This window comes from Rousettus aegyptiacus, unplaced genomic scaffold, assembly GCF_014176215.1.
Source record: "Rousettus aegyptiacus isolate mRouAeg1 unplaced genomic scaffold, mRouAeg1.p scaffold_m13_p_5, whole genome shotgun sequence".
NCBI lineage: Eukaryota > Metazoa > Chordata > Mammalia > Chiroptera > Pteropodidae > Rousettus > Rousettus aegyptiacus.
In genome coordinates, this window is record NW_023416308.1 from 16,284,451 (window position 1) to 16,311,643 (window position 27,193).

The 27,193-nt window shown below is 42.7% G+C and overlaps 2 protein-coding genes and 1 pseudogene across 3 annotated transcripts; 1 reads left to right on the forward strand and 2 right to left on the reverse strand.

The window, feature by feature from the left end:
* Positions 1-5,530: 5,530 nt before the first annotated feature.
* On the reverse strand, positions 5,531-12,743 carry CUNH5orf52 (chromosome unknown C5orf52 homolog). Its single transcript, XM_016135767.2, has 3 exons — positions 12,442-12,743; positions 9,398-9,506; positions 5,531-6,045 (listed from the first exon to the last, which is right to left on the reverse strand). Exons 1-3 carry the CDS (start codon positions 12,711-12,713, stop codon positions 5,824-5,826), a joined length of 603 nt encoding a protein of 200 aa, XP_015991253.2. The 5' UTR covers positions 12,714-12,743; the 3' UTR covers positions 5,531-5,823.
* Positions 12,744-12,866: 123 nt separating this feature from the next.
* Positions 12,867-18,827, forward strand: DUSP18 (dual specificity phosphatase 18). Of its 2 annotated transcripts, XM_016135735.2 has the most exons (3): positions 12,887-12,996; positions 13,164-13,233; positions 16,042-18,827. In XM_016135735.2, exon 3 carries the CDS (start codon positions 16,112-16,114, stop codon positions 16,676-16,678), a length of 567 nt encoding a protein of 188 aa, XP_015991221.1. In that variant the 5' UTR covers positions 12,887-12,996; positions 13,164-13,233; positions 16,042-16,111; the 3' UTR covers positions 16,679-18,827. The 2 variants fall into 2 exon arrangements, with proteins under 2 accessions (XP_015991230.1, XP_015991221.1); XM_016135744.2 differs by lacking the exon at positions 13,164-13,233 and having other exon boundaries at positions 12,867-12,996.
* Positions 18,828-19,170: 343 nt separating this feature from the next.
* Positions 19,171-22,021, reverse strand: LOC107505524 (annotated as a pseudogene).
* Between the last annotated feature and the right edge of the window lie 5,172 nt (positions 22,022-27,193).

The window sequence follows — 27,193 nt, forward strand, 5'->3', positions numbered from 1 at the left end:
GCCCAGAGATGGGATGTATGTTGTCTCAGAGCAAATTAAGGAGCCAGAAGCTGAACGCCTATCTGTATGTCCTTATTCTGGGGCTCACTCCCCTTTAGCAGACTGCCTCCTGAGGTTTACTTGAAAACTCCAAGTATAGAACAACAATTACAATCACCACCATAACCCACTTCACATTTACCCCATGAAGTGCCAGGCCTTGTGCCACGTTCCTGACGAGCATCAGCTCACAGAGTTCTCAGAACAAGCACTATGAGATAGATACTACAATTATTCCTGGCTTTCAGATTTGGAAGCCAAAGCTCAGGAGACAGTGAAATGACTTCTCCTGAGAGGCAAAGCTGAGAGTCAGACTCAGAGCCATCTGGCTGCAGGGCCCATGCACATCAAATAAAACCTCACTGTAGCAGCGAGAGGTGAGGAGGACACATGCAGCCCTCAAGGCTTGTGGGCAGCATTTCTGGTGGCCAAAATGTTGAACGAGGCAAATGCAACACAGAGTCTCCTTGTAGAGCCCAAACGAGGAACCAGCCACCAATGGCCAGGGTTTTCATCTGATTCATTGTTTTTTCCTAAGGACTACCCCAGTGTAACCTCCATGAGGGCATAGGATTTGAGTCAGGTTTGTTCATGGATGATTTCCAGCTATAAGAATGTCTGGTGCATATAAAGAGCTCAAAAACACATGCTGAATGTGGTGGAAAGTGAGTGGTGGTGAACCAGCCACAGGGCAAACTGAGAAAGACCATCCCACAAAGCTTCTGGGTGGGGGTAGTTCCAGTAACCGAGAGACCCAGCTCAATCCAGGGGAGATGTGTACTTGAATGACAGTGACTTGAAAGAACCTTTGAAATGTTCCCAGAGGAGCAGATTGGCTAAAGGAATCCCATTAGGAATCATTTTGTCAAATGATACATTAGTAAAGCAATGTATCATTGAATAAGCCTGGATTTTTCTGGCTTTGCTCAGAGCAGGAGCTGCTCACATCCACTCATCAGGTATTTATGGAGCATTATGTGTACAGAGCTCTGTGGCACATCTCAGGACCCGAGAATTGAAAGGAAACGCAGAGATCAGCTACCAGCACCCACCCCAGTTGCAGCTGAGAGAGCTGAAACCCAGAGAAAGGTTACCGGGGAGGCAGGGCGTCCCAGTCCAAGGCTTGCACCTGACTCTGCCCTCCCCCTCTCCCCCAGGCCTGCAGAGTTCCAAAGTCAGCAGTTGGACCAAGTTCTACATTTTAATTCCCAGAGCTATACTTCCCGATTCAACAAGGGGCTGGGCTGAGATGGGTGCGCATCTCTTGTTTGTGGTAGGGACCTCCAGGAGTTAAATGATTTGGCCTGCCTCCCACACCGTGGCACACCAGCAAGTGCCTTCCAGCAGATCCTAGCTAAGCACATGATCGTCTGCTGACCCCTTGTGGTCACTGTGGGATCTGTCCTGGCCCAGTAGCCAAGGGCCTGGGTTGCACCTCCAGGATGTTCTAGCCTGGTGACCTCACTTCTTAAAGCTCTTTCCCACAACTTACTTTGTGGGGGTCCTCCCTACAATTTCTGCTGAGGAGAGCCAGGATTCCCATCCCCACTTTACAAATGAGTGGCAGTCCCTGGAATCTGGTCCCGGATCCACCTCTAATTCCTTATCTGACCTTGGAAAGTCAATTCCCCATTCCCTGCCTTGGTTATCTGTTGGTAAAATAGGAGAAGTGGCTCTGAAGTTTTTCCAGCTCCCCAAACTCTCAGTGGGAATGTAACTTGCCCAAGGTCAGAGGCACTCCCAGTTAGCAGGTCACCCCACTTCTACCCATACTGATCAAGAAAAGTGAGATGTCACAGCAAACAAGAAAACCAGTTTCCCCACCTTTACGATTATGTGCTCAAGGGATACATGAACATATGGATAGGTGAGTGGGTGAATGAATGGATGGATGGAGAGATGGGGTAAACCGAACTCTGGGAGTACTCTTAGCTGCAACTAGAGTAGTCGCCTCTTTCTCCCTGCCCCCAGACAAACTGCCTCTATAATTCCAGCTGCCTTGCCCCTTGGCAGGTTGCTTCACATCTATATGCTGGGGTTCCAAAGTCATTGCCTCTGCCTGACAGCCTAGAGCTTGTACCTGCCATGAGGGGAATGAGTTCTCATCCAGGACTCCCTCCCCGCTGTGTCACTGATCGCTAAAGTCAACAGCAGTAGCTATTGGAGAAAAATCAGGAGCCAGGGCCATGAACGGGAGGCCCACAACATGGGCATCCCTCACAGAGCAGTTTCTGTGGCTAACAATGGCTGAAATTGAGCTAGATGCTCACAATGAAGCTGAGAATCACCAGGGAAGCTGGTTCAAACCCAGTGACTCTGAGCAAGTTCCTTAGCCTCTCTGTGCCTTGGTTTTCTCACCTGAAAGACTGGCTTGATACCCGACAAGTGTTCTTGCGAGAACTAAATGAGGTAAGATATAAAATGCCTTGCATGTAACAGGTGTTCAGTAAATAGAAGTTCCATCCTTTTATTCCAGGTCATGGAAAATTCTGCAAGGCCCATTGTGCACCCAGCAAATTTTTTAAACTGGGAAATTTTCCCAAGTACCCAAAAGTACCGACATGTGTTTGGTGATGGGGAAGAGGGAATGAAATGTATTTTCAACAAGAATTAAAGATATGCTCGAAAACAGTTGATTCCTTCAAAAGAGAGTATCATTCATCTGTCATCTGCCATCAGCACAGTTCTTCAGACACAAAGGATATTCCACAAAAATTTCCCAAAGGCGAAATTGAGAACAACTTTTCACAGCTAATGGACAGTGGTCAGGTCTCCTATGTCCTGGTTCTTCCATTTCCTGGGTGAATACCTTCCTTGTCCACATCTTCCTAACTCAGCCAACCCTTCCTAACAGACTATCCTTCCCAGAATGGGTGACAAGTTCTTCTCAGCCACTGGTAGAAGAGAGACCTGGGTTTTAGTCTAGTTTTCTATTCAATAGCTGGCCTCAGGTAACTGATACTACAGCTGAGGCTCCTGCAACACTATCTGTGAAATTATGCTCCAGAGGGGTCCAGGTCCTGGGCCCTCCACTTCCAACTAAAATGGTAAAGATAGTTTCTCAAATGGCTCTTTGGAGATGGTCTTTGGAGGGAGACAGGCTTGAGGTGGGCTTTGTCATTTATCAGCTGCCCAACTTTAGGCTAGATTCTTACTCTCTGAGCTGCAATTTCTCATCTATAAAACAGGGCCAATAAAATTACCTTCTTTGTTGTTGGGAGGACTCAATAAATCATGTTTGAAAAGCCTTGTGCCTGGTGCATTGAGTGCTCAATAAACATTAATATGTCAATGGTTTTGATAACTTGAATGGGCTTCCAGATAAGATTTCATTTGAACTGAGTTCTGTGTGTGGGTACGGGCATGTTTCCACTGGAGAATCTCTAACCCCATCCCTAAGCTTCAGAATTCTATTTCTCAAACAATATCTTCCCATCCAACATCCTTCCATTCTTCCCTCATTGATTTTCCTTCCTTTTTATCTTTTTTCCCCCTCCCAATAATTAAGCTGCTTCTCCAGAATATCATCACCTCTTATTACCAACTTAAATGCAAAATCCTCTGGTTTTTAACGCAAAAATGAGAAGAATAAGTCCAGGCAATCAGAGATAAGTTAGGGACTTACAAAGGGACTCATTAGGTTGATGTACCAACCCCCATACCCATTCACTCCCAGGGGGCCTTTGGGCCACAATATAAGATGCAAAGACACTCAACCAAGGCCTGCCATCAGGGAAAAAGGGTGCATGAGGCTGGTGGCTAGACCAGGGTAAGGCTCAGAGAGGCTGTATTAGGTGAAATCTAGGAGGTGGAGAGTTCCTGGGGACAATTTGGGAAAAAGAGGGGCCAGGGCTGCTCTGTGGAACCTCTAAAGACTCCAGGATCTCCAAAGCCTTTCTCCTTTCCAGGTACAGTGCCAAGGAAAAAGACTTGTTGAAATGAAACAAATACACCAAAATTCAAGCAGTGATTGATCTAATAGAAGAGTTTTTTTGTTTTGTTTTGTTTGTTTGTTTGACAAAAGTGGTCATATTGCTTGTATAACAAAATTTAAATATATAAAAATCAGTTATTCTAATCATTTGTGCTCAACCAAAGAAATGTACAAGAACATAGAAAAAGATTGTTTCGGCTCCTACTCAAAAGTAGCATGTTTTAGTTCTCCAAGGAAGAGCATAAAGGGAGGAAATAGAAACAACACAAACATCTGGCTCCCTACCCCTGTCTACTCCCCTGTGCTGGGGGCTCGTTGAGATCTAGCTTAGAGGAAAGCCTGCTGAATGGCCAGGCAGCAATGTTGGAGAGGCGTGATGAGTGAGGATGAGGATGGTGAGGAGGACTTCCAAAAGCCACCAAGAGGACTGAGGTCCTTAACTAGCAACTGCGGTGATACAGAATGACTATTCCACAGCAGTCAGGAAACCTGCTTCTAGTTCTCAGACACTAATTTGCTATGTGATGTTGAGAAGTCAGATCACCTTTCTGGGCCTCAGTTTCCTCTATAAAATGAGGGGACTTGGTTAACTAAAAAAATATGTACCAGGCTCTTATTCTGTGTGTGGTGGTGACGCTGTAATACAAAAAAAAAAAAAAAAAAAAAAAAAGAATAAGGTAGTCATTCATTCAAACATCACTGAGTGAATACCCTATTTACTAGGCATTGTGGTTACAGGGATGAACTAGCAGGCGTCTTGGCCATTAAGACATTCACAATGTGGTCAGGGAGACAGGGAACAAACAAGAAATGGCCAACCAACCCTACTAATCATTTAGTGGTGCAAAATGGAGGCGTAGGCACAGGTAGGAGTGGCCTTTCTACTGTGGCCAGGCGAGGGAAGTGTCATGGAAGAGGCCCGACCTGGATCTTGGAGGATCCTTGGTCTCTGCTCTCAAAGACTGTACAGTCTAATAAGGGGTTGGACAAATACCCAAATAGCTACCACAAAAGGCAGAGTGAAGCCACCACAGGTAATTTAAGTTCAGAGGGAAGGGGAAACCCATGTAACTTAGGCAGGGTAAAGTAAGGGGCAGACAGGAGGTAGAAGGTCAGAGAAGCTTGACATTGAGATAAGCCTTAAAGGATGAAGAGCATTTCCTGAGAGCCTTGGGGTCTTGGCGGGGGCGGGGGACTGAAGAGGCATTCTAGACAAGGGGTCTGCTCAAGTAAAAGCACAATGCGGGGAACTGTCGAGGGGTAGTTGGAATAACAGGCAGGCCAGGGAGTGGGGACTGGCAAGGCTGGAAGCCAACTGGAGCCATCGTGATGAGAGCCACTGGAAATGACTGGCCCTGGGCCAAGCAGGCCACATCCTCATGCCAGTTCTTGGAGGTAAGTTCCCTTGTTACTCTCGCATTCTTTCAGATAAGGAAACAGTCTCAGTAAGATTACAAAGTCAGGTACCTGATGGGCAGCATAAATAGCACTTGACCCAGGGCTGTCTGATGCTCCACCCTGATACCACTGGAATGCTAGGCAGTGGCATTACCGAGCCCTTCCCATATAAGGTACCACTGTCTCAGCATACCTGGCCTGGCATTTCACCTCAGACAAGGTTGATCTTTGCCTTAACCATGTAAGCTGCCTTGATTCAGTCTCCTCCACTCAGGCAGCTATGGGACTATCGGGATCTCCTTCACCAGAACAGAGGGGTGGCACAGGACGGGGAATATTAGAAGTGCTAGAGTTTTTATGCTCCACTGTCTACTGGTCTTGGTTTATTGTTGTTCTACAATGGTGTCAGCTGGCTAGCTTCTACATCTATTCCTCCTGTCAGTCTCATGTTGTCATGCCCCTGAGGCAGATTGTCTGCCACGAAGGCGGCGGTGGCTAGCTTCTTTTTTTAGGATGGAGTGACCTTGCACTCCGGTGCTATTCAGGTACTGCCGGAGGTTCATGGAGTCCCGTTTCCAACTCCCCAGCTTTCTAAGCTGGTCCGTCATGAACTTTTTTTTCAGGTGGTCATACAAGTAGCTCATCTTTTTCTTGGTCTTGTCTGAAGCTTTTGTCTTATAAAAAACAGAGGAGAGGTTAGGGTGAGGAAACTACTTCATAGCAAGAGAAGCATCTGTACTACTGATATGGGAGTGAAAACGTACCAGCTGGACCCAATATTCCATAAATAATTCGATTCACAGGGAGCCCCGTCTCCCTGGGCATTGAGCTAGATAACCATTATGGTGCCCTCTGAACGTCTGCAGCCTAGGAGACTGATTTTGACCTTAACAACTCTATTTGAAAACTGGTCAGAAAGAGGTGGGGAGGATGTGGGAAAAGGGTGCATCTTATTCCTCACCCCTTCTTTAATTTCTATCACCCTGTCCCTACTAATTTAGTGGTTCCCACATATTGTCTGTGACATCCCCCATATCACACTTAACTCACTTCTTCTATCATATAGCTTTGTCCTGTCCCCAACAAGACTTTACGCTCTGAGGAGGCACATCCTCTATCTTACTCACTCATCTATTTATTCCAGTGAGCTAGCTGTGGAGTGGATACTATGGAAAATCAGCCACAGGTCTTCACAGAAATTATGACATAGGAAGATGAGACACTTAACCAAATATTTCTAAGCAAAGCAGAGAGTGATACAGCCCTAAAAAACAGTATAGCGTTCAAAGAAGGTAGATAGCAAGATAAGCCTCATGGAAAGTTGGCATAAAAACTGGGGTTGGGTTTTGAAGGCTGGTGAAGTGTTGGGCATGTTGAAATAGAACCAAGTGAGAGGCAATCCTGAGAGTCAACATTGTAACAAATTCTGGGGATTCTAAGCGCCGACATTGTCTCAAAATACTCAGCATAATGTAAACAAAAGAGAGCTCCACAATGCTGCCACCATTATTTGATACAGGGAGTTAGTGCCTAAGTGGATCTTGGGAACAAGAGATGAAGAGAGAGGGTGGGTGGCAGAGAATATGGACACTAAAAGACATACTTCAAATCGATGGTCTCTGAATGGCTGAACATCAGAAACCTTTCAGTTGCTTGATAAAAATATAGACCCCAGAGATTCCAGCTTAGTAGGGTTTACATGGGGCCCAGGAATCTATATTTTTATCATGTATCTGAGATGCTGCTGGTACAGCCATTGAGAAATTAAGTGGCTGCTTTGTATCACCATTTTCTAGTTCACTCCCATGACAGTAGGCTTTTCGGCCTCTCTAAGCTAGTGATTTCACCTTGAGCTTCACCTTTACTATGGATCAGAGTCTCTCAACCTTGGCACTACAGACACATAGGGCTAGGTAATTCTTTGTGGTGGGGGCTGTCCTATGCATTGTAAGATATTTAGTACCATCCCTGGTCTCTACCCACTAAATGACAGTAGAACCGTCCCACTCTCACTTGTGCTACCAAAATGTCTCCAGACATTGCCAATGTCCCCTAAAGGGCAAAACTGGCCCCAGTTAAGAATCATGGGCATAGATGAAGAGATCTTAGCCACCATCCCTTGTTCTCAGAGTATGCCCAGGGGATTCCCAAGACACTAGACCTTGGCTGTCCTCATTATGGCCCTGAGAAATCAGTGACTAGCCAATGCTACTTCTTCCCCTAATATTAGCACTTCTTCCCCTAATATTAGCACTTCTTTGGAGAAGACATTTCAGGCTTCAAATCCACTGAAATTCCTACAAGCTGGGCCTTCAGCAAGCCATTAGATCTACAAACAATGAGAAGACAGTCCCTGTCCTTAAGGGAGAACATCCTGCACCATGGTCAGTCAGATCCAGGTTTGAAACTGTAATAATGCACTCTGTGACCTTAGCAAAGCTACTCCATTTCACTGACCATAATGAACACTGAGTACCTAAAATATAGAAGAGCTCAATATGGCTTTAAAAGAACTTCTGGATGGCTGGAGGATGGCACAGCCCTCTGGTATGTATAAAACCAACTCAGAAGAGTTTCCAGGTACAGTATCTTAAAGACACTCACCCTACTTGCCAAAAGTACAACATCTCCCACCTATTTAGAGGGGGTTACCCTCAACCTCTCCTGGGCCACTCATAATTACTCGTTTACCCGTACAACCTGGCCACAGGACAGGAATGGGCCTATGGCCCAAAATGGGCCAACGGGAGTCTTTCTCCAGGATTTGTCTAACTCAAGCAACAGAAGCACTCTAATTCCTTTCTGGGCTATAGGCCAAGGTTTCCTATGACCGTACTCCCCAGAAACAGCTAACCTGATAATGATGCCAACATGCAAAAAGCAGAAAAGGAGACGGAGAGAGTGAGTGGAACACATGTCCAATGGTGCTGGAACCCTGGTTTCTCTCGTCTCAAACACTGGTGACCCTGCTCTATCCATCCTTAATTATGTAAACTCATCATTCTCTATTTTGCTTGAACTAGTTCAAATTCAGTTTGTGTCACCTGCAACTGAAAGGATCCTAATAGATCCTATCTTATAAAGGAAAAAGAGTCCTGAAAGAAATATAATTCCCCAAGGTCTCACAAAACTGGACTCTTCGGGTCCACCTTGTTTCCCTTGTATCTGGAAGTTTGGCAGAGGGAGAAACACCCAGATCTCTACTCTTCTTTTGGTCTTTGTGGTCCTTGAGAGGATCTGGCACTTTCTTAAGCCTCTCCCACTCTTTTCAATGTGAGAATCCTATGAGTCCATCTAGATTTGGCCCTGGAAGATGGAGGGAAGCTCCATAGAGTAAAAAGCAGACAGCAGCTCAACTCTGGGCTGCCTGCTCCACTTGAAAAAATGAGTACATCCTTGGACTTTGTCATGTGCACTAGTCTCTTCTCAGTGCCCGAAACAGTGCCTGTCCCAACAGGCCCTAAAGATACATTTAATGAATTAATCAATCTGGGTCTGCAGGGTAATGGCACTGTGGTTTCCCTCCTCTTCTTCTGAGGGCTCTCATCTAAGCTGGTCAAGCTCTACTTCTCCATAAACAAAAAGTAGAACCTCAATTCTCTTATGAACAATGGGGGATGATCCCTAAAGGGAAAAAAAAAAAAAAACTGACTAAAATGTGTTGATGTCACTTGAAGGTCTAGGACCCAAGACTTCTTTTTGTGTGGGTGATGGTAGGAATCCATTCACGGATTCCCCAAATAGAAAGGTAATGTGCTTTGAGGGGGAATAAATGCCATAAGAGTCAAGAGACATAAAATCCTTTCCTGGCTCCCTCCGTCTAGAAACAGCTGCGACACTGTGGGCAAATGAATAATCCCAAATTTCAGTTGCCTCCTCTGTAAAATGGGATTTGCGTTAGAGCACCTTGACAGCTCCCTATCACCTCTAAGATCTGTGATCTTTCCCCAAGGTATTGGGGAGAGTGAAATGAACATGTGTCAAGCCACTAACACCCTCTATTACAAAAACTTGTGAGGACTTTACCTCCATCTCATAGAGTCGTTGTGCACTGAGGTTGTCACGAATAATCACCCGAGATAAGTGGCTCTTGGGTAAAAATTTTGTCACCGCTGCTTCGCTGGAATTCATTAAGCTGGGGGGAGCAGGCGAAGGTGATACAGGTTAAGATGGCTGGGGTCATGGCTAGGACAAGGCCTGATTTCATGGGGTCCTAGAGCAATGGCTGAGGCTTCCCCAGGTTTCTTGGAAAAGGTACAGTTCTGTCATATTTGTCAAAGGAGCAAGGGAATAGACCTAGGTTTCTTCTGGTGGAAAATTTATACTAAAGGGGTGTTTCTTGACTGCTGAGAGAAAAACCATGCTGAGAAGGATGTGAAAAGTCCCAGAGAAGTGTCAGTAGGGACTTAGAACTGTCCCATGGTGAAGATGCAGGATGCAATGGGAGGTGGGGATCTTGGAGGAGAGGAGCAAAAGTTGTAAGGTAGGGTTTAGAGGAATGAATTTGTTAAGGGTAGAAAATTTTCCAGTAAGCCAGCATTAAGGATTTACTTTTGCTTGCTTGTTTAATGTTTAACCGGGGTAAGTTCTAGGAGATATCCTGTGCAAAGATATGCTAATGGTAACTTCTGCTTCTGTAAACCTGCTTGTTTGTTTGATGTAGTTTTGGGCGTTAAAAGCTGCCTCCTCTGGAAGTTCGGGGCTGATTCTCTAGTGGGGAGATCAGTCACCGGCCGGCTAATAAAGGCTCATAATTAATCTCAATTGGCTCCGTGGGTCTTAGATTTGAACGCACCACAACAAATTTGAGGGAGGTTGAGGAGTGGGCACCTGCTCCAGAGTCTTTTTAAGGGGGGCCTGCAAGAGGGTACTCAGAGGAAGCAGTGAAAAAGAGAATACAAAGTTTGGACAGAATTAAGTTTGGTTAATAAAGAAATTCTAAGCGAAAAGGATTTAGAAAAAATCGAAATGAAGGAAGTTTGGGGTGAACAAACATTTGAAGAAACTCTGAAGGCTAGAGGTAGAAGACGGGATGGGGTGGGGTGGAGTGAAATGGAACCAGATGAAACTAGAGATTATTTGGTCAAAATGAGGAATTAGTCAAAAATGGATAATCTCAAGCACCGAGTTTTCACTTTTTGATAATTTAGTTATACCATGAAGTGGTTTTGCAACTATGTACCTTTAAATATTTCTGCCCACTTCAAAATAATTGCTCGTACTTTCATTCTAAAATTTGGAAACTAAATGTACAATTTGGGAAGCACTCGAATAAATTGTGGTTAGGTCACACAATAAAATACTATGCAGTTTTGAATAAAATAGACATTCATAGTGTACTGGAGAAAAAAGCTGATGAACTTTTTGTCGACACTCCTCCCCTCTCCATCCCCCCACCACACACACACACAAAGTGTGTAAGCATGTTGCCATAGATATATATGAATGAATCTGGTACAATATATACCAAAATGTTAACAGCGATTGTCTCTGGCCATTCATTTTGCTTGTGTCTTGTCTGATTTTTCTGCGTGTATACTGCTTTCATAGGACCAAAAAAGAGACAATTTTTAAAGGATAAAATATTTAGAAAAATTAAAATTTTTTCTAAATAATTTTCAGCCAATTTGAAACTATGGTTTTATACATGTTTTTACATTCACACACTAGTAGAACTAAATAAATGGCCCCAATTTCCCATTTACATTTTTCTAACAGAAAAAGGAATGAAGCGATGAAGAGCTGGTTTTGAAATCAAGAATTTCACATACAAAAGTCCCCTAAATCCCGTTTAAAAAAAAAAAAAAAGAAAATATTTAAAGACATAAAACACTTCACCTATTCAGTGTTGCACCAAATATACCATTACTTCTTGGGAGGGAACAACAATGAAAAGGAGTGACAGGAAATATTCCCTTTCAAGTTAATAAATAATGGTAATTTTGAACCAAATTGCTCTCCAAAGCAAGACTTCTGTGGGAGCCTGGAGGATGTTGTGAGGGTTGCAAAGGAGGAGAAATGTGTGTCTGTGGGGTTAATCAAGCCACATTCAGAGACTATAATGTGTTGATTAGCCCTGAGGCCAGGCCAGGAGGACATCTTTAGAAAAAAAGGAAGATTTCTGGTGGATTACTAACGACCCATTCTCCACACCAGTGAAAGGGAAATAGGATCCAAGATTCATTCCCTATGGCTAAAACCATGGGGGGAATCTATGAATTAAAGGCTAGAACTGCTGGCAGGCCTTTCACTCTACATAGTCTTAACTTATTACAGCTACATACCTACATACCTTTCCCTTCCTCACTGTTATGTCTGCATCAAAGGAAATGGGTTGACAAAGCTTTTTAAACAATAATTCACAGGAACTAAAGAGTGATATATGAACTGAATTCCCTAAACACTTGGCCCGCCTCTACTCACTATCTTTCCAAGCATCTCTTGGTCCCTTGCACTGTTTCTGAGAGAAGACCACATTCTGCCTGTGGAGTGTTAATCCTTTTCTAATAAGCTTTCCTTTTGACTTTAACTTTGGCGTGTGTGTTGAATTCTTTCTTCACTCTCCATCAAAGGACCTCTTCTTCTCTTGGTACAGGGCTTGATCTCACCGTCACTTGGGGAAATTCACCCTGTCCTGCATCACAGGGACATTGGGGAACACAGAGGCTGAGAAGAGATGTATCTGAGAAGAGAGGTATTGGGGACTGAGGGGGAACTGGGTCTCACTAGGCTTTAAAGGAAGTTCAAGCCTTGGCCCAAAAAGGCACTGGGGACCCCCGGGCTACATGATGTCAAGCCTGAGAGACTACAGGGCCAAGTCGATTTGAAGGAAATGTGAGCTGGAGGTGGCAATTCCGGCTTCTCCCTGGAGTCTGGGCTGAAGAAATTCTGGCTCCCGTGCTCCTGGCAGTGTGGAGTTGGAATGAAAAGGAACTTGGACCCAGGTCTGTCAGAAATCTGGACTCTTCTGGAATCTAAGAAAGGACCTGACTGGCTCTGGGAGGGCCAGGACTTGGGTCCCAGAGGCCAGCTGAGGGAGCAGGGGTCTGATCGGGGTACCCAAGCCGCACCTGAAGAGCACTAGCGGCCGCGCCATCCGCGGCCGCAGGAAGCAGGTCTGTGGCTGAGTCCCTACAGATCTGACCTCGGGGCGGCTGCCAAGCCTATCGCGGCGGAAGAAGGCCGAGGCCGGATAGGTGCGGGAGCTGGTGGTCGCCTGGGCGGTGGAGTCCGGCGCGGTGGGTGAACTTAGGGCCCACGTGACCGAGGGCCTGGACTGCTGGGTAGTAGCGTTTTCCTCGCTGGGGAACGACTCAGCAACAGAAGCCAAATTGCGCGCCATGCTTTACGGGTGCCAGCAGACGAAGAGTGAGCCCCTGCGCAGACGCGGTGGGCTGAGCCCGGCTCGTTGCCCTGGAGACGAGTGAGGTGGGGAGGGACGTGCATGCGGAACCCGGGGAGCTGCGGTCGAAGCAGGATTGTCCCTCGGCGGCCGCCGTGGTGCGGCCGGTGCGTTGCCGTGGAGATGGGCTGGGCCAATGGAGTGAGCTGCCGCGCGCTGAGACGACACTACTTTTCGGCCAGGACGGCTGTGGCCCCAGCGATCACGCGGAGCGCGTAACCGGGTGAGTTCGGGCGGGGCAACCCCAGGGCGGGGAGAAGAGGCCGCGGTTTCTCCGAAGACTCGGCACGGCGGATTCCTCCGCGCTGAGGGGCCATTGCTATGGAAACCGGAGCGCCGGGCCGCTGGGGATTGTGGCTCCCAGCTGGTGACTGGTCTTTTCTCTGCCAGAGACCCTCGTCCGAAGCTTCTGGCGTGGTTGCTTCCTGAACGAACCTGCCCTCCCGCCCGCGGGAGAGAGGTAAGACCATCTGGGTCTTAACACCCAGTAGATGAGGAAAGCCATTTCAACGCCAACTTCCCAGGAAACGTGTCTGGCTCTCCCCTGGAAGTGGCACCTCACTCCTGTCAACCCTTGGACTTTGTTTCTCGTTCATAACCCGGTATTAACAGACACCCTTCGGTGTTTGCCGACTTTTCCCACACAAAATGCGACCATAAAGACTGGCTTTCAGACCTCTCTTTGTGACCCTAGACAGGTCCCTCCCTGCCTCACTTTCCCCATGTGTAAAATGGAGTTTTTAATTCCAGATACCAGTTTATTATGTCGCTATGAAGATCGAACCGGATGAGGGAAGCCAAAGGCTTTGTGGGCTATGAAATGATAAAATTGAACTGCATAGTTGCTGTGTCTCCACCTCCCTCCCCCGCACTTTAAAAGTTCTTCCTATCTTTGTGTCATTTATTCAGGCGATCTTTGCAATTTCCTAGCCCTGGGCCTGAAGTAAATCCCTTTAGACTTCACTCCTATAATGCCCCACATTCTAACTTCTCTAGCAGTACCAACAGTAGTTATCATTTAGAGGGTGCATGCTGTGCCAGGCCGTGTGTTAAACACTTTACCTGGGTTGCTTCATTTAATTTTCAGAAGATCCTTATAAGATAGGCACTGTTGTCCTGTTTTCTAACTCTTGCGCCTATAGTTGTCTGTTTAATGTTTGTGTCTCCCACTAGATTTTGAGCTCTGTGAAAGAGAGGGCCATAGCTGTTTTGTACATTTCAGCGTACCCAGCATCTAATGGAAACGACTTTCCTCCTGTCGCTACCTTCACCGTCAAGAGCAGTGTCTCTGCAAACTTTTTGTCACTGTAATGAATAGCAGTTTTCCCTGTTGTCCACTGGACCCTAGTTTTTATGGGGGGGAGGGCGAGGCTCAGTCCACTTCTCTCTGGGTTTTTCGATGATGTGGATCCAAAACATTCCTTAGCATTTAGGCTTCCAACTGGGTTGCAGAAGGGGGGCTTTTCCCTGCCTTCACATGACCTTTAGAACAAACCAGCCCATATTCCCTTCCTGGGGTAAGCCTGATGCATTTGACTCTGAGGTCTTGGCTGGATTTACCTATGCAGTCCTTCCTCTCCAGCAGCCTAGGAACCACACTCACCTCCACCCAGCCTTCCCTCCAAATTCTAGAGAAACATGGCTGAGTATATATTGTTTCCAGAAAACGTCTCAAAAGGCAGAATTGTGGTTGTTGGAAACATTCTCTCATTCAGCAAATATTTTTCAAGCACCTACTTGTGGGGACATGGAGCTTGGCACTAGTGATACAGTAGGAGTGAAGACAGATGCAGTGATATCCCAGTAGAGTCACGAACAGATCAAGGCAAAACGACACCTTTAAAAAGTGTTGGGAAGGACAGCACACAGGGCTTAGAAAGCCTGGAGCAGGGATTTTATCAAATGTGGGGAAGGGGTGTGATCACCATAGATTTCCCTCAGCAAGTGATCCTTGGCTAAGATTCAAGGCTCACCTATTCTCTGCTGAATGTAACAGATAAGTTTCCGACAGACTTGTAAGGAAAGAGACTGAGAACACCAAAGGCAAAGGGCTTGGGCCAGAAAGGACCAGGTGTCCATACGGAACTGCAAGTGGCTCAGCCTAGCTGAGGCCCTTCAGAACCTAGAGAAGGCTAATAGGAGGCTAGAGAGATGAGCAGAAGCCAGGCTGTAAATGGCCTTGTCAAGGAAAGAGGCTCCATCTCATTTCGACAGTAGGTAGCCACTAAAATATATTAAGCCTGGGAACAGAACTTCAGCTCCTCATTTGTCTGTGCCAGATGAAAACTGCCATTTGGTTTGAGAGATGTGCTCTAAATTCAAATGCACCTATTTCAGTGAAATGCATGAAAATGTGGTATTTGTATAGCTTTGATCAAGACTAGATGAGTAAGGGGCCTGGGATTTCTTAGTAGAAAGGGGTCTGCCCCTCCCTGGGGTACATGTCACAATCCTGCTGTACACAGCATCATGCTGGTATGCCTTATCTGCCTGAGCCCCCTCTGCCTCTCTGCACTTGCCCTTGGAGGCTGCTATGGTGCCCCTTATGCTGGTTTCCAGAAAGTTTTCAGCGACCCTCTTCAGAGGCTATCCTTAGAGGCAAGGTGCAGGAGCATGGTTAACAATGTAGGACTGTAATTTAACATCAGCTTCACATGGGCACATTTTTGTCTATTTAAGGAGATAGTTCCTGAAGAGGGGAAGCTAAGACCCTTTTCTCTCTTATACCACCAGGGACTCCCAGCACAGTGGGCTGTGGTTTCATGTTACTGGTTCAGTCTCATGATTTGAGCATAAAGTCAGGAGAATGTGAGTTGTTCCCACTTAGAGGCGCTGGAAGGAAGGAGGGGATTCTGAAGAAAAGGGAGAACAGGGCTGTGCGAGCCTAGCTGGAGAGTCAGGCCATTGCTCAGCTGTAGGACACAAGTTGGCCTGCCCAAGAAAATGGGCCCCTCAAGGAGGGCCTTCAGTGCCAGGCTCAGGGGGTTGTCCTTTGTGCTGCAAGGCAAAGCACATTAAGCCTTCTGAGAAGCATGCCGAAAATGTAGATTCATGCTCCTCACCCCAAGTGCCTACTCAGTAGACTTGAGGAAAAGCTTGGGTATCTGCATTTTTAATAAATTCCCTGGGTCATTCTACCATGATGGTCAGATGGCCACTTTGGGCAATCTGCTTTAGGTACCTCCATCCATTTCTTGGAAATTCCCCAGGTTTGGCCTTCTGGCACAACTGGGCTCCTGCCTTCTAATTATTCTTTCCTTCCTTGCAGTTTTCCATGGACACAGCCTAACAGAAAGATGCAACCTTTATGCCTCATTGGACACTGACCGGCCGGCCTCATGACAGCACCCCCATATACCTTCCCGGTTCAGTTCCGGCAGCCCTCGGTTAGTGGCCTGTCTCAGATCACTAGCAGCCTGTATATCAGCAGTGGGGTGGCTGCCAACAACAAGCTCATGCTCTCCAGCAACCAGATCACCACGGTCATCAACGTCTCAGTGGAGGTGGTGAACACCTTATATGAGGACATCCAGTATGTACAGGTACCTGTGGCTGACACTCCCATCTCACGTCTCTGTGACTTCTTTGACCCCATTGCTGATCATATCCACAGTGTGGAAATGAAGCAGGGCCGCACACTGCTCCACTGCGCAGCTGGCGTGAGCCGCTCAGCTGCCCTCTGCCTTGCCTACCTCATGAAATACCACTCTATGTCCTTGCTGGATGCCCATACATGGACCAAATCGTGCCGGCCCATCATCCGGCCCAACAACGGCTTTTGGGAACAGCTCATCCACTATGAGTTCCAGCTGTTTGGCAAGAACAGTGTGCACATGGTCAACTCCCCTATGGGAATGATCCCTGACATCTACGAGAAGGAGGTCCATTTAATGATTCCACTGTGAGCCATGCAACCAGCCCCTACACCGAGGTCAGAGGTGCAGATCTGCTGTTGATCCTACACCAACATCTGAAGTTAAACATTTTACTTTTGTGATCCAGGAAAAAAAAAAAAAAAACAGATGATGCTTTTTATAAGAGCCAAGAAAAAAGGAAGGGTGCTGTAGATTTTAACCTTGGAATCCATCTCTTTAAAGATTAAACTCACTAAATGTAAGATGGTAAAGATAAGTTTCCTACCCAGTAAATAACAGGTCATGGCTGCTGGCCAGAGGGAAGAGTAAGGCAGATAGTACCCAGGTCACACAGACCAGCGCCCATAGTAATTGGTCAGTCCGGAATCCCGCAGCCCTCTCCTAAGCCACTAACCCAAGAATGGGTCTGCCACAATCCTACCTTGTTCTTTCAAACCCCAAACCAGAGCCTTATACATCATGGCACCACCTCGTTTCTCACAGTAAGTGCCAACCTACTGGAAAAGTGACCTTCGGTGTGCTCCAGGAGCCCAGACCATCCCCGCTTCCACCTTTAACCACAGGGGACCACTCTGGTTTTCTAGATTGGATTTACGCATATTTTTCAGTGAAGGCATTCTACTGTATAAATTTATGAAAAACTTTTTTTGAGTGCTGTATTGTGCATGGCAAGGTATCAGAGTGCCCTTGGCTTCTCCCACTAGCCTTTGAGGGAAGGTGACATTAGTTTCCTCCTGGGCACCCTTGGAGAGAAGGCCTGACACAAGGAAGGCCTCAGGGGCTCCTCTCGCAGGCCTTGGCTCAGAAGGCTGCAGTTGCAGACTGGAACCTAGCTTTATCACCTCCCCATGTGATCTGGGACCTCTTGGAGCCTCAGTTTCCTCATCTATCCAAGCAAGGATAGCCCTTTTCTCACAGGGTTGTCATGAAGATCTGATGATTCTTTAGCATGGTGCCTGGCACCTGGCAGGTGCTCAGTGTAACCAGCAGCTCTTGTGGTTAATGCTCTGGTCCTGCTGGCCTAAGTCAGCACAGTCATCCTCATAATGGCATTCCTCCCACCTCTGCACAGCCCTTTACTGTTTACAAAGTGTTCTTCCAAAAAGTCATCCTTCGTGGGGGGAAAAAAATGGTTTGAACCCTTTCAGATCCTACCTTAGAGGGGGCCTAGATTTCAGAGCCTTCGCATAGTTCCCACTGTATTTAATCCATCTGCAACCTGTGGGCCTAAAACCAGGAGCACACTTCCAATTTCCCCTCAAAGGCCTTGTTTAGGTCACTGAACATTAGAGCCAGCGTCCTGGTCTGGTTCAACTCCACTGGGGTCCACAGAGATACATGCCAAAGGGACAAGTGAGTGGGCCCTACCAGTAGGCCCTGAAATCCAGGACTATTCAAACCTCCCAGGGGCCTGAGGATCTGGCTCAAGACCAGCTATTCTATCTAACAGAGATTTTCAGATAATATATAAGATAGACAAAAGCACAACTGCTCTGTGGGTCCAGAACTCGGTGCCAACCAAATGCTCTTTATCTCCTACCCACCCCCAGTTTCCACAACAAGCATGCCCAGGGGTGAAAATCGAGGATGGTGGGGAGAAGGAAAATTACGTTTCTAGACTGATCTCATTTTACAGTATAAACACCAGGACTGGCATAGCAGAGTCCTCATAAAGCAGCCTTCCTGGAAGAAACCCAAATGGAAAATTTCTTTTAAAGCATTTTAAAGAGAAATTTATTTGGATATATTTTGTTTCCATTCTTTAAAAATTTGAAATTAACATCATAAAAGTAACTTTTTTGTATGTACAGTTCTGTGTGTTTTAACACATTTGTCTACTACCACAGTCAGGACACAGTTCTGTCACCCTCCAAATCCCCTTATGCTGCCCCTTTGTAGTCAAACCTTCATGCCACCCCAGCCCCTGGTAAACACTGATCTGTTATCTGTCCCTATGGATTTGCCTTTCCGGAATGTCACATACATAGACTCATAAAGGACCTAACATCCGGGGACTGGTTTTTTCCAGTGTAACATCTTAGATTCACACATGTTGCTTTTTATGGCTAAGTAGTAGTCCATCATATGGGTATATCAGGATTTGTTTTATATTTACCTGTTGAAGAATATTTGGGCTTCCAGTTTGAGGCAATTTTGAATAAAAACTGCTGTAAACATTTGTGTATAGGTTTTTATGTGAACTTAAGAGTAGGGATTGATCAGTTATATGGTAAAGATTATGTTTAACTTTACAAAGAGCTACCAAACTTCCAGAGTGGCTATACTGTTTTTTTGTTTCACTATGAGAACCCAGTTTCTCTGTATCCTCGACGGTATTTGGTACTGTCAACATTTTTTATTTTAGCCATTCTGATACATACCTGGTTTTAATTTGTATTTCCTTAATGGTTAATGATGTCGAGCATTTTTTTGTGTGTTTAATTGTCTTCCATCTCACTTCTGGTTAAATGCTATTCAACTCCCATATTTATTTTATTTTATTTATTTATTTATTTATTACTCTTAAATTTCATTAATACCTTCAGTTTGCGCATCATTTAAAACAAGATATGTGCATTAAAAAGCATTCTTATACGTAAACAGATCATATATCCCTAAGACATGCTCACCATTTTTATTCAGTTGTGTATACGAAAGGGAAATCCACTTTAAGTCTGCTTCTTTGGATTAAAGAAATTATTATTCAGGAATGGCAAATGTTTTCCTGGAACAAATGTGTTTTCCAATAGGAAATGCTGATGCAATTAAAAGCCATTAGTGTTGATAAACAGAATTGGAAAAGCATTTGTGGAATGCATGGTCACCAGGAAAAACGTTCCAGTGGGCTAAAATCCATGTCCAATTAATGAATCGAAAGGTTTAGATGGAAGAACAGGTAGCATCAGCCAGGTTATGTGACATATATATATTCAAGGCACGTGACTAGGCCAAACAAGTGGCTAGATTTTATAGACTGATTTGGTGTTTCATTGGGGAAATAGTCCAATATAATGTATTTTCCATTTACTGACACGTATTAATAAATAAATGCACATAGGTTCAGAGCAGTAAATGTCCTTTCAGATACACACCAAAAGTACATACTAGTTAACAGATGTCAGAGTAGCCGAAGCAAAGCGATCACGCTCCTGTTTTCTTACAGTGCAGTTAAATGAATGCTAAACTGTCATACATCGTTGTGCCTACTCCTTTCACAAAAGAATGCTTCAAAAGTAGGTAGATTAAAGAATTGACTCAACCACAAAGGATGCTCAGACTATTATTATTCAACAGCAGCCAAACCCAAACCCAGCAGTTGACCATGTTCTCTTTGGGCATTTCCCAGACAGAAAAAAACTTCCCACACTGCCTCCATTCATAGAGCTAAAATACTAGCAAGTCCTCTGTGGTTCTCTCCTTTTGCTTTGGTGAGCCAGAGGACTCTGCCTTCCCACCCCCTCCACTATGTATTCTATTAACTATAGAATTGCTCTAAAAATCAACTGAAGAAAAATATATAAAAAACCATAACTTTCAACAATATTTAAACCATTATCTTCTCAAATCAACTGCAATGGGGAAACAAAGTACCAAGCTCTGCGAGATTTACAAATAGTCAAATTTTTCTTCCTGAAAGTGAATACTAGGAAGTAAAAAATAATTCCGCATACTTATAATGGGTTAGCAAAATATTCTCTCTCTGACCAAGATAAAATGTCTACTACTTCATCTGCTTGGGCTCCTAGAAGCAGGCAGCACCAACAATTGAATTAGAATTCCCCAAATAACAATAATTCTCCATTCATATTGTTTTCAGACATCTAAAACTCAATAACAAAAGACATAAAGATGAGATGTTAGCACTACATGTCTCTTGAATACTTTTCTGTGCACATACAACGTTCAACTGTAGTTTTAGCAGACGATTTATAAGACTAGTGTTTTCCACCTTTTTGATGGCTTTGTGTAATCACACAAAAACGTTTCTCTAAGTGTGTAACACTAGTTAACAAACTAAAGAAACAAAAAGCCTTTTTAAGGCTACTGTTGCAATAAATGGTTCAATTTAGGGGCACTGGAATAAACTGATTGAGAGGACAAAGATAAATCTAGATGCATAGAACAAGATTAAAAACCAAAAGAGGTTTAAAGAGACACAGACACCATCTGTCAGTAGTGAAAGGTTTAAATCATTCGGGCTTTTAACTCCTTGTTCTTCTGTATCATTGGTTTGTCTTTTTTATTTCTTCACACAGCTTGGCCATGTAAATCCACTACACAGAGATGACACAGTGATATAGATGAACATGATTGATAGGATGATGATGATGATGATGATGATGATGATGATGATGATGATAGCGAGCTTGAGATTCTTCATGCACATGGCTCGGGCAAGGTTTCTGCTGGTTGTTTTGAAGATGACAGATGAATCCATGAGATTTTTTTCTTTTATCTATTAATAATTCCAATCTTTCTCCTCACTGGGCTCCCAGATCTATGTTTCTGACCATGATTCCTTTCAGTTCCACTTGGCCTTGAGTCTCTATCACTTTGTCTAGGCCCTTATTCTGAGAATGATGCTTCAGCTGTGTGGCCAACACACTTGAGAAATCACTGTTCATGGCCTATGGGAGTGCCGTCTGTGATTTTGAACCATAAGTAGTCCAGAATCTCTTCTTTATCTCATTCAGAAAATTAAAGGCTCTGGAACAGTCAAAATTGTCATCAATGCTACAAAGGTACATGATCCTGTCTTGGCAGATGTAATGAAACAAATAGTTGCTGTGTGAGTATGTTAGTTTGTTATTTTCAGAAGGTATCTGAGCCAGAATCTGCTCTGTCACCTCCAGGATGTGTTCCTCCACACGTGTTTGGCAAGGATGGTGGTTCCCCTGGCAATGACAGCAAAAAGAATGGCCTTGGCTTCAATCTGTCTGAGCATCCTCTCAGAGTATGCAGGCTTGAGAACATGGGGCATGGATCACCCTGGCGTTGCCCACCGCCCACTCACAGAGAAGGCTGGGACTGGACGCCCCCCATTTTTAAATTGGGTTATTTTCTCACTGTTGAGTGTTGAGAATTTGTTACATATTTTTGATACAAGTCCTTTGTCAGATATGGTTTTGTAAATTTTTTTTTCCAATCTAACTTATCTTTTCATTCTCTTAAAAGTATCTTTTCACAGCCAGAGTTTTTAATTTTGATGAAGTGCTGCTTACCAGCTTTTCCTTTTATGGATTGTTTTGGTGTCAGATGTGTCTAAGAACTCTGCCCAACCTCAGATCACAGAGATTTCCTCTAAAATTTTAGAATTTGAGAGTTTAAATTTTTCACTTATTTCTATGATCCTTTTTTATAAGGGATGAGGTTTATTTTAGTTTGAGGTTCATATTTTTTCATATGGGTTTCTAAAAGTTCACCTTTGTTTATTGAAGACTATTTTTTTTCCCATTGAGCTGTCTTTGCACCTTTGTGTAGGTCTATTTTTGAACTCTATTATTTGATATATGTGTCTTTCTCTTCAATATTCCTGATTACTGTAGCTTTACAGTAAGTCTTAAAAACATAGTGTGAGTCCTCCAATTTTATTTTTTAAAACATTGTTTTGGTTATTCCAGTTTCTTTGTCTTCCTGTATAAATTTTTAGAATCAGCTTGTCTGTATCAACAACAAAATCTTGCAATTTCAGTTGAAATTGTGCTAAATCGATTAACCAGTTTGGGAAAGAACTGACACGAATTTTTTGATTCATGAACATAGTATATCTGACCATTGATTTAGGTCTTTGATATCTTTCATCAGTGTTAAGTAGTTTTCAGCATGTAGATCTTCTATATTTATACCTGACATTTCATTTGAGGAAGCATATTATAAAAAAATTTTTTTTAATTTTGGTTTTCAGTTGTTCATTGTTAGTATATAGAAATACAATTGTTTTTCTGTGTATTGACATTGTATCCTGTAACCTTGCTACATTCATTATTCTGAGAGCATTTTTGTAGATTCCTTGGCAATCTACCTGAGACAATCATGTCCTCTGCAAATAGAAAAAGTTTTATTTCTTCCTTTCTAATCTGAATGCCTTTGATTTCTATTATTATTATTATTATTATTATTATTATTATTATTATTATATAGGTTAGGACTTTCAGTGTGATGATGAAGATGAGTGGTGAGAAATAGACATTCTTGCCATGTTCCTTATCTTAGAAAGTGTTCAGTCTTTTACCATTAACTATGATGTTAGCTATAGGTTTTTGTAGTTGCCCTTTATTTGCGTAAGGGAAAGTTGGATAGTATTCTCTCTTCTATTTTCTGGAAGAGATTCACACATCAGTATTATTTCTTCTTTAAATATTTAGTAGATTTCACCAGCAAAACCATCTGGGCTTATAGACTTCTTTTTTCAGAAGGATAGAACAATGAATTCAATTTCTTTAATAGTTAAAGTACTATTCAAGTTATCTATTTCATCTTGGCTGAGTTTTGATAATTTATGGTTTTAGAGGAATAAGTCCATTTCATCTAAGTTGTCAAATTTATACATGTAGAGTCATTTGTAATATTCTCTAATTATTATTTACAGGGCCTATAGTAATACTGCCTTTTCATCATTCATACTGATAATTTGTCTTCGCTATTTCTTTATTCGTCTGGCTAGAGGTTTATCAATTTTTAAATCTTTTTAAAGAACTAGCAACCTTGTATTTTTAAATTTTCTCTATTCTTCCCATTTCTATTTTGTTGATTTCTATTCTTTATAAATTCCATAATTCTGCTCATTTTGGGATTATTTTGTTCTTTTTCTAATTTCATAAGGTGGAAACATTGATTTGAGGCCTGTATCCCACAAATTCTGATGTGCTGTATTTTCATTTTTGTTCATTTCAAAATATTTTCTAATTTCCCTTGAAATGTCCTCCTTTACCCATGGATTATTTAGAAGCGTGTAGCTTTATTTCTAAGTATTTGGAAATTTTACAATCATCTTTCTGTTGTTGGTTTCTAGTTTAATTTCATCGTAGATAACATACGTTGTATGATTTTGTTTCTTTTAAATTTGTTAATGTTTACGATGTAGGATATGTTTATCTTGGTGAATGCTTCATGTGCACTTGGGGGAAAAAAAGGTTATTTTGTGTGGAGTGCCTGATAAATGTCAGTGTTGATTGACAGTAGTTTCAATTCTTTTATCTCCTTCTCTATTTTCTGTTTACTTGTTCTATCGATTACTGAGTGAGCAGTGCTGAAGAATTCAACTGAAATTGTGGGTTTGTCTGTATTTCCTTTCATTTCTTAATTTTATTTCATGTATTTTGAAACTTTGTTGTTAGGTGCATACATACTTAGGATTGTTATGACTTTATGGTAAATCAACCTTTTTATCAATATGCAGTGTCTTGTTTCCTTAATTTTGTGAAGTCCACTTTATCGGATATTAATATAACCACTCCAACATTGTTTTAAGTAGTATTTGCATGGCACGTCTTTTTACATTCTTTTACTTTTAACCTACCTATATTGTTATATTGAAAGTGGGTTTCTTGTAGACATCATATAGTTGGGTCTTTTCTTATATATCCAATCTGATGTGTTTACACCAAAATTATTGATATTTTGATTTAGGTCTACCATTTTATTGTTTTCTATTTGTTTTCGCTATCATTCCTGTTTCCCTTAAGATTACCTTCTTTTGAATTATTAACTTTTTAAAGTATTCCATTTTAATTTTGTATAGCTTTTTAGAGGTTGCTAAAAAGTATATATATTATATTACAGAGATTATAATATATATACTTAACTTTACATACTCAATATTTTACCACTTCAAGATGAATATAAAAACCTTACCACATATAGGTCTCTTTACCCCTTCCTGCTTTATGTAGTAGTCGTGATATATAACACATCTACATATAGTGAAAATCCTACCAGACAGTGTTAAAATTTTTGTTTTTAGCCACCATACATATATTAAAGAATTTAAGAGAATATTTATAATTACTGTTGCTCTTCATTTATTCCTGAAATTCTGTTTCCCTTTGATATCATTTATCTTCCATATGATGGAAGATTTCTTTTAGAGGAGGTTTGCTAACAATGAATGATCTTAGCTTTCCCTAATTTGAGAATTGATTTGGCCTTCGTTCCTGAAGATTTTTTTAGCTGGGTATAGATGTGTCAATTAATCATTTTCTTTCCTTCAGCACTTAAAAAATATACCAGTATTTCCGGTATCCACAGTTTCTTATTAGAAATGCACAGTCATTCCAATTGTCATTTCCTAAAACGTAATGCTCCATTTTTCTCTGGCTGCTTTCAAGATCTTCACCTTGTCTTTGGTTTCAACAGTTTGATTATGATATGTGTGGGCATGGATTTCTTTATGTTTACCCTCTTGGGGTTCACTGATCCTCTTTCAACAACTTTGGAAAGTTTCCATCTATTATTTAAATGTTGTTTTCTGCACCATATTCTCCTCTAACTGTGTCTTCGATGACATGAACATTAGACCTGTTGATATTATCCCATAGATTCCCAAAGCTCTGTTTACTTAAAAAAAAATTTTTCTTCACTCTCTGCTGTCCATATTAGTTTTCTCTTACTGCCATAACATATTGTCATAAACTTAGTGGCTTAAAAGAACAACTGTTATTTTACAGTTTCTGTAGGTCAGAACTCAGATTGGGCTTGACTGAATCATTTGCTTGGGGTTTCACTAGGCCAGAATCAAGGGGTTTCATAAGGCTGAAATCAAGTGTATTTGTTACTTGAGGTTCTGGGAAAGATTCTGCTTCCAAGCTCATTGAGGTTGTTGACTGAATTCACTTCTTTTCAGTTGTAAGGCAAAGGACCTTATTTTCTTACAATCAGCTGGGGGCTGGTCTTTTCACTTGGAAGCTACCCACATTCCTTCTAATGCTTTCCTTGTGGCCCCCTCCAACAATGGTGAGTTGAGTCCTATTCATGCTTTGAATACCTCTGACTATTTCTTCTGCTGCATCTTTCTAAATTCAGCCAGAGAAAATTCTCTACTTTTAAGGATTCATGTGATTAGATTAAGCTCACTGAATGATGAAGATAATCCCAATTTTTAAAATGCATAACCTCAATTATGTCTGCAAAGTCCCTTTTGTCATGTAAAGTAATGTTCACATTTTCCAGGGAATAGAGCCTGGACATCTTTGTCAGGGCTGGGCATTCTACCTATCACAGACAATTTCTATTGATTTATCCTTCAAGTTCACAGACTCTTTCCTCTATCATCTCCATTCTTGTGCCAGGGCCATCTAGTATATTTCCAAATTTTGATTAATATATTTTCTTAGTTTTAAAAATTCTGTTTGATTATTTTCTGTATGTTCTCTTTCTCTGCTGAGACTTTGTCTTTTTCATTTCTAAATTCATTTCCTGATAATTCCAACATCTGAATTATTTCTGCGTTCAGACTTTCTTAGTTCTCTGTATGTAAAATAATTTTGGATCGTATACTAGACATTTGAATATTATGAGACTCTAGGTCTTGTTTAAGTCCTATGGAAAATATTGAGTTTGTTTTAGAAGGCACTGACCCATCTAGGTTTAGTTCTGATCTGCCTCGTATATGCTGTTAAAAACAAGACAATAGGACCAAAATGGAGCCACTTATGCTTAACCCTACGTTATCAAACCAAGATTTAACTTACGGTTTTAGCTTTCCCAGAAATATTTGAAACCAGTGAATAAGGAATCTTCTGATCAGCACTAGTTAAGTAATCTGCCTGATAAACCCCTGCTATCCCCTAAAGGATAACAACCTTGCTAACTAACCCACTTTTTTCCTTAAGATAGCTTCCTTGTTTCTGCTCCCTTCTGCCTATAAAAGTCTTTGATTTTGTACGGCTCCTTGAAACTCTTTTATGTCTGCTATGTGGGATGCTGCCCGATTCATAAATCATTGAATAAAGCCAGCAAGATCTTTAAAAATATACTTAGCTGAATTTGTTTTTCAACAGGGGTATAGTTCAAATATCAATCAGTTAAGTTTTCACAACTTTTGCAGTGTAAGTCAGATCTATCCTAAACTTGTGCCACTGAGGGGGTCAGTTTGAAATCTGGATTATCCATTTAGTAGCTTAGTTTTCAAAGTCACTGAAGTGCTTTTTAAGGTCAGACTCATACATGTGAGCCTAGCAGCCTATTTGCAGCTTTATGGGATCTATTTCTCAAGCTCCCTCCTCTGAACAACCTCCTCCACACTCCAGGGCCTTTAGTCTCCCTGCTCTGCTGCATACATTCTGTGACTGGGTGTGCTCTGGGTCCAATTGACAAGATGAAGAGAGAGAAAAGGAAATGACGATTCCTTCCCTCACACATGCTTTTCAGTCCACAGTTCTTTTGGTCAGAGAAGATTCCTCTCAGGGTTTAGGTGCTTTTTCATCTACCGATGCCACCACTGCTGCCAGGTTTCAATTTCAGTGTGAGGCTTGCCTAGGGGCAGGGCCAGATGGAAAAGAAAAAAAAAAAGATTTCCCTCATTCTCTGTGATGAAGGGATTCTCCT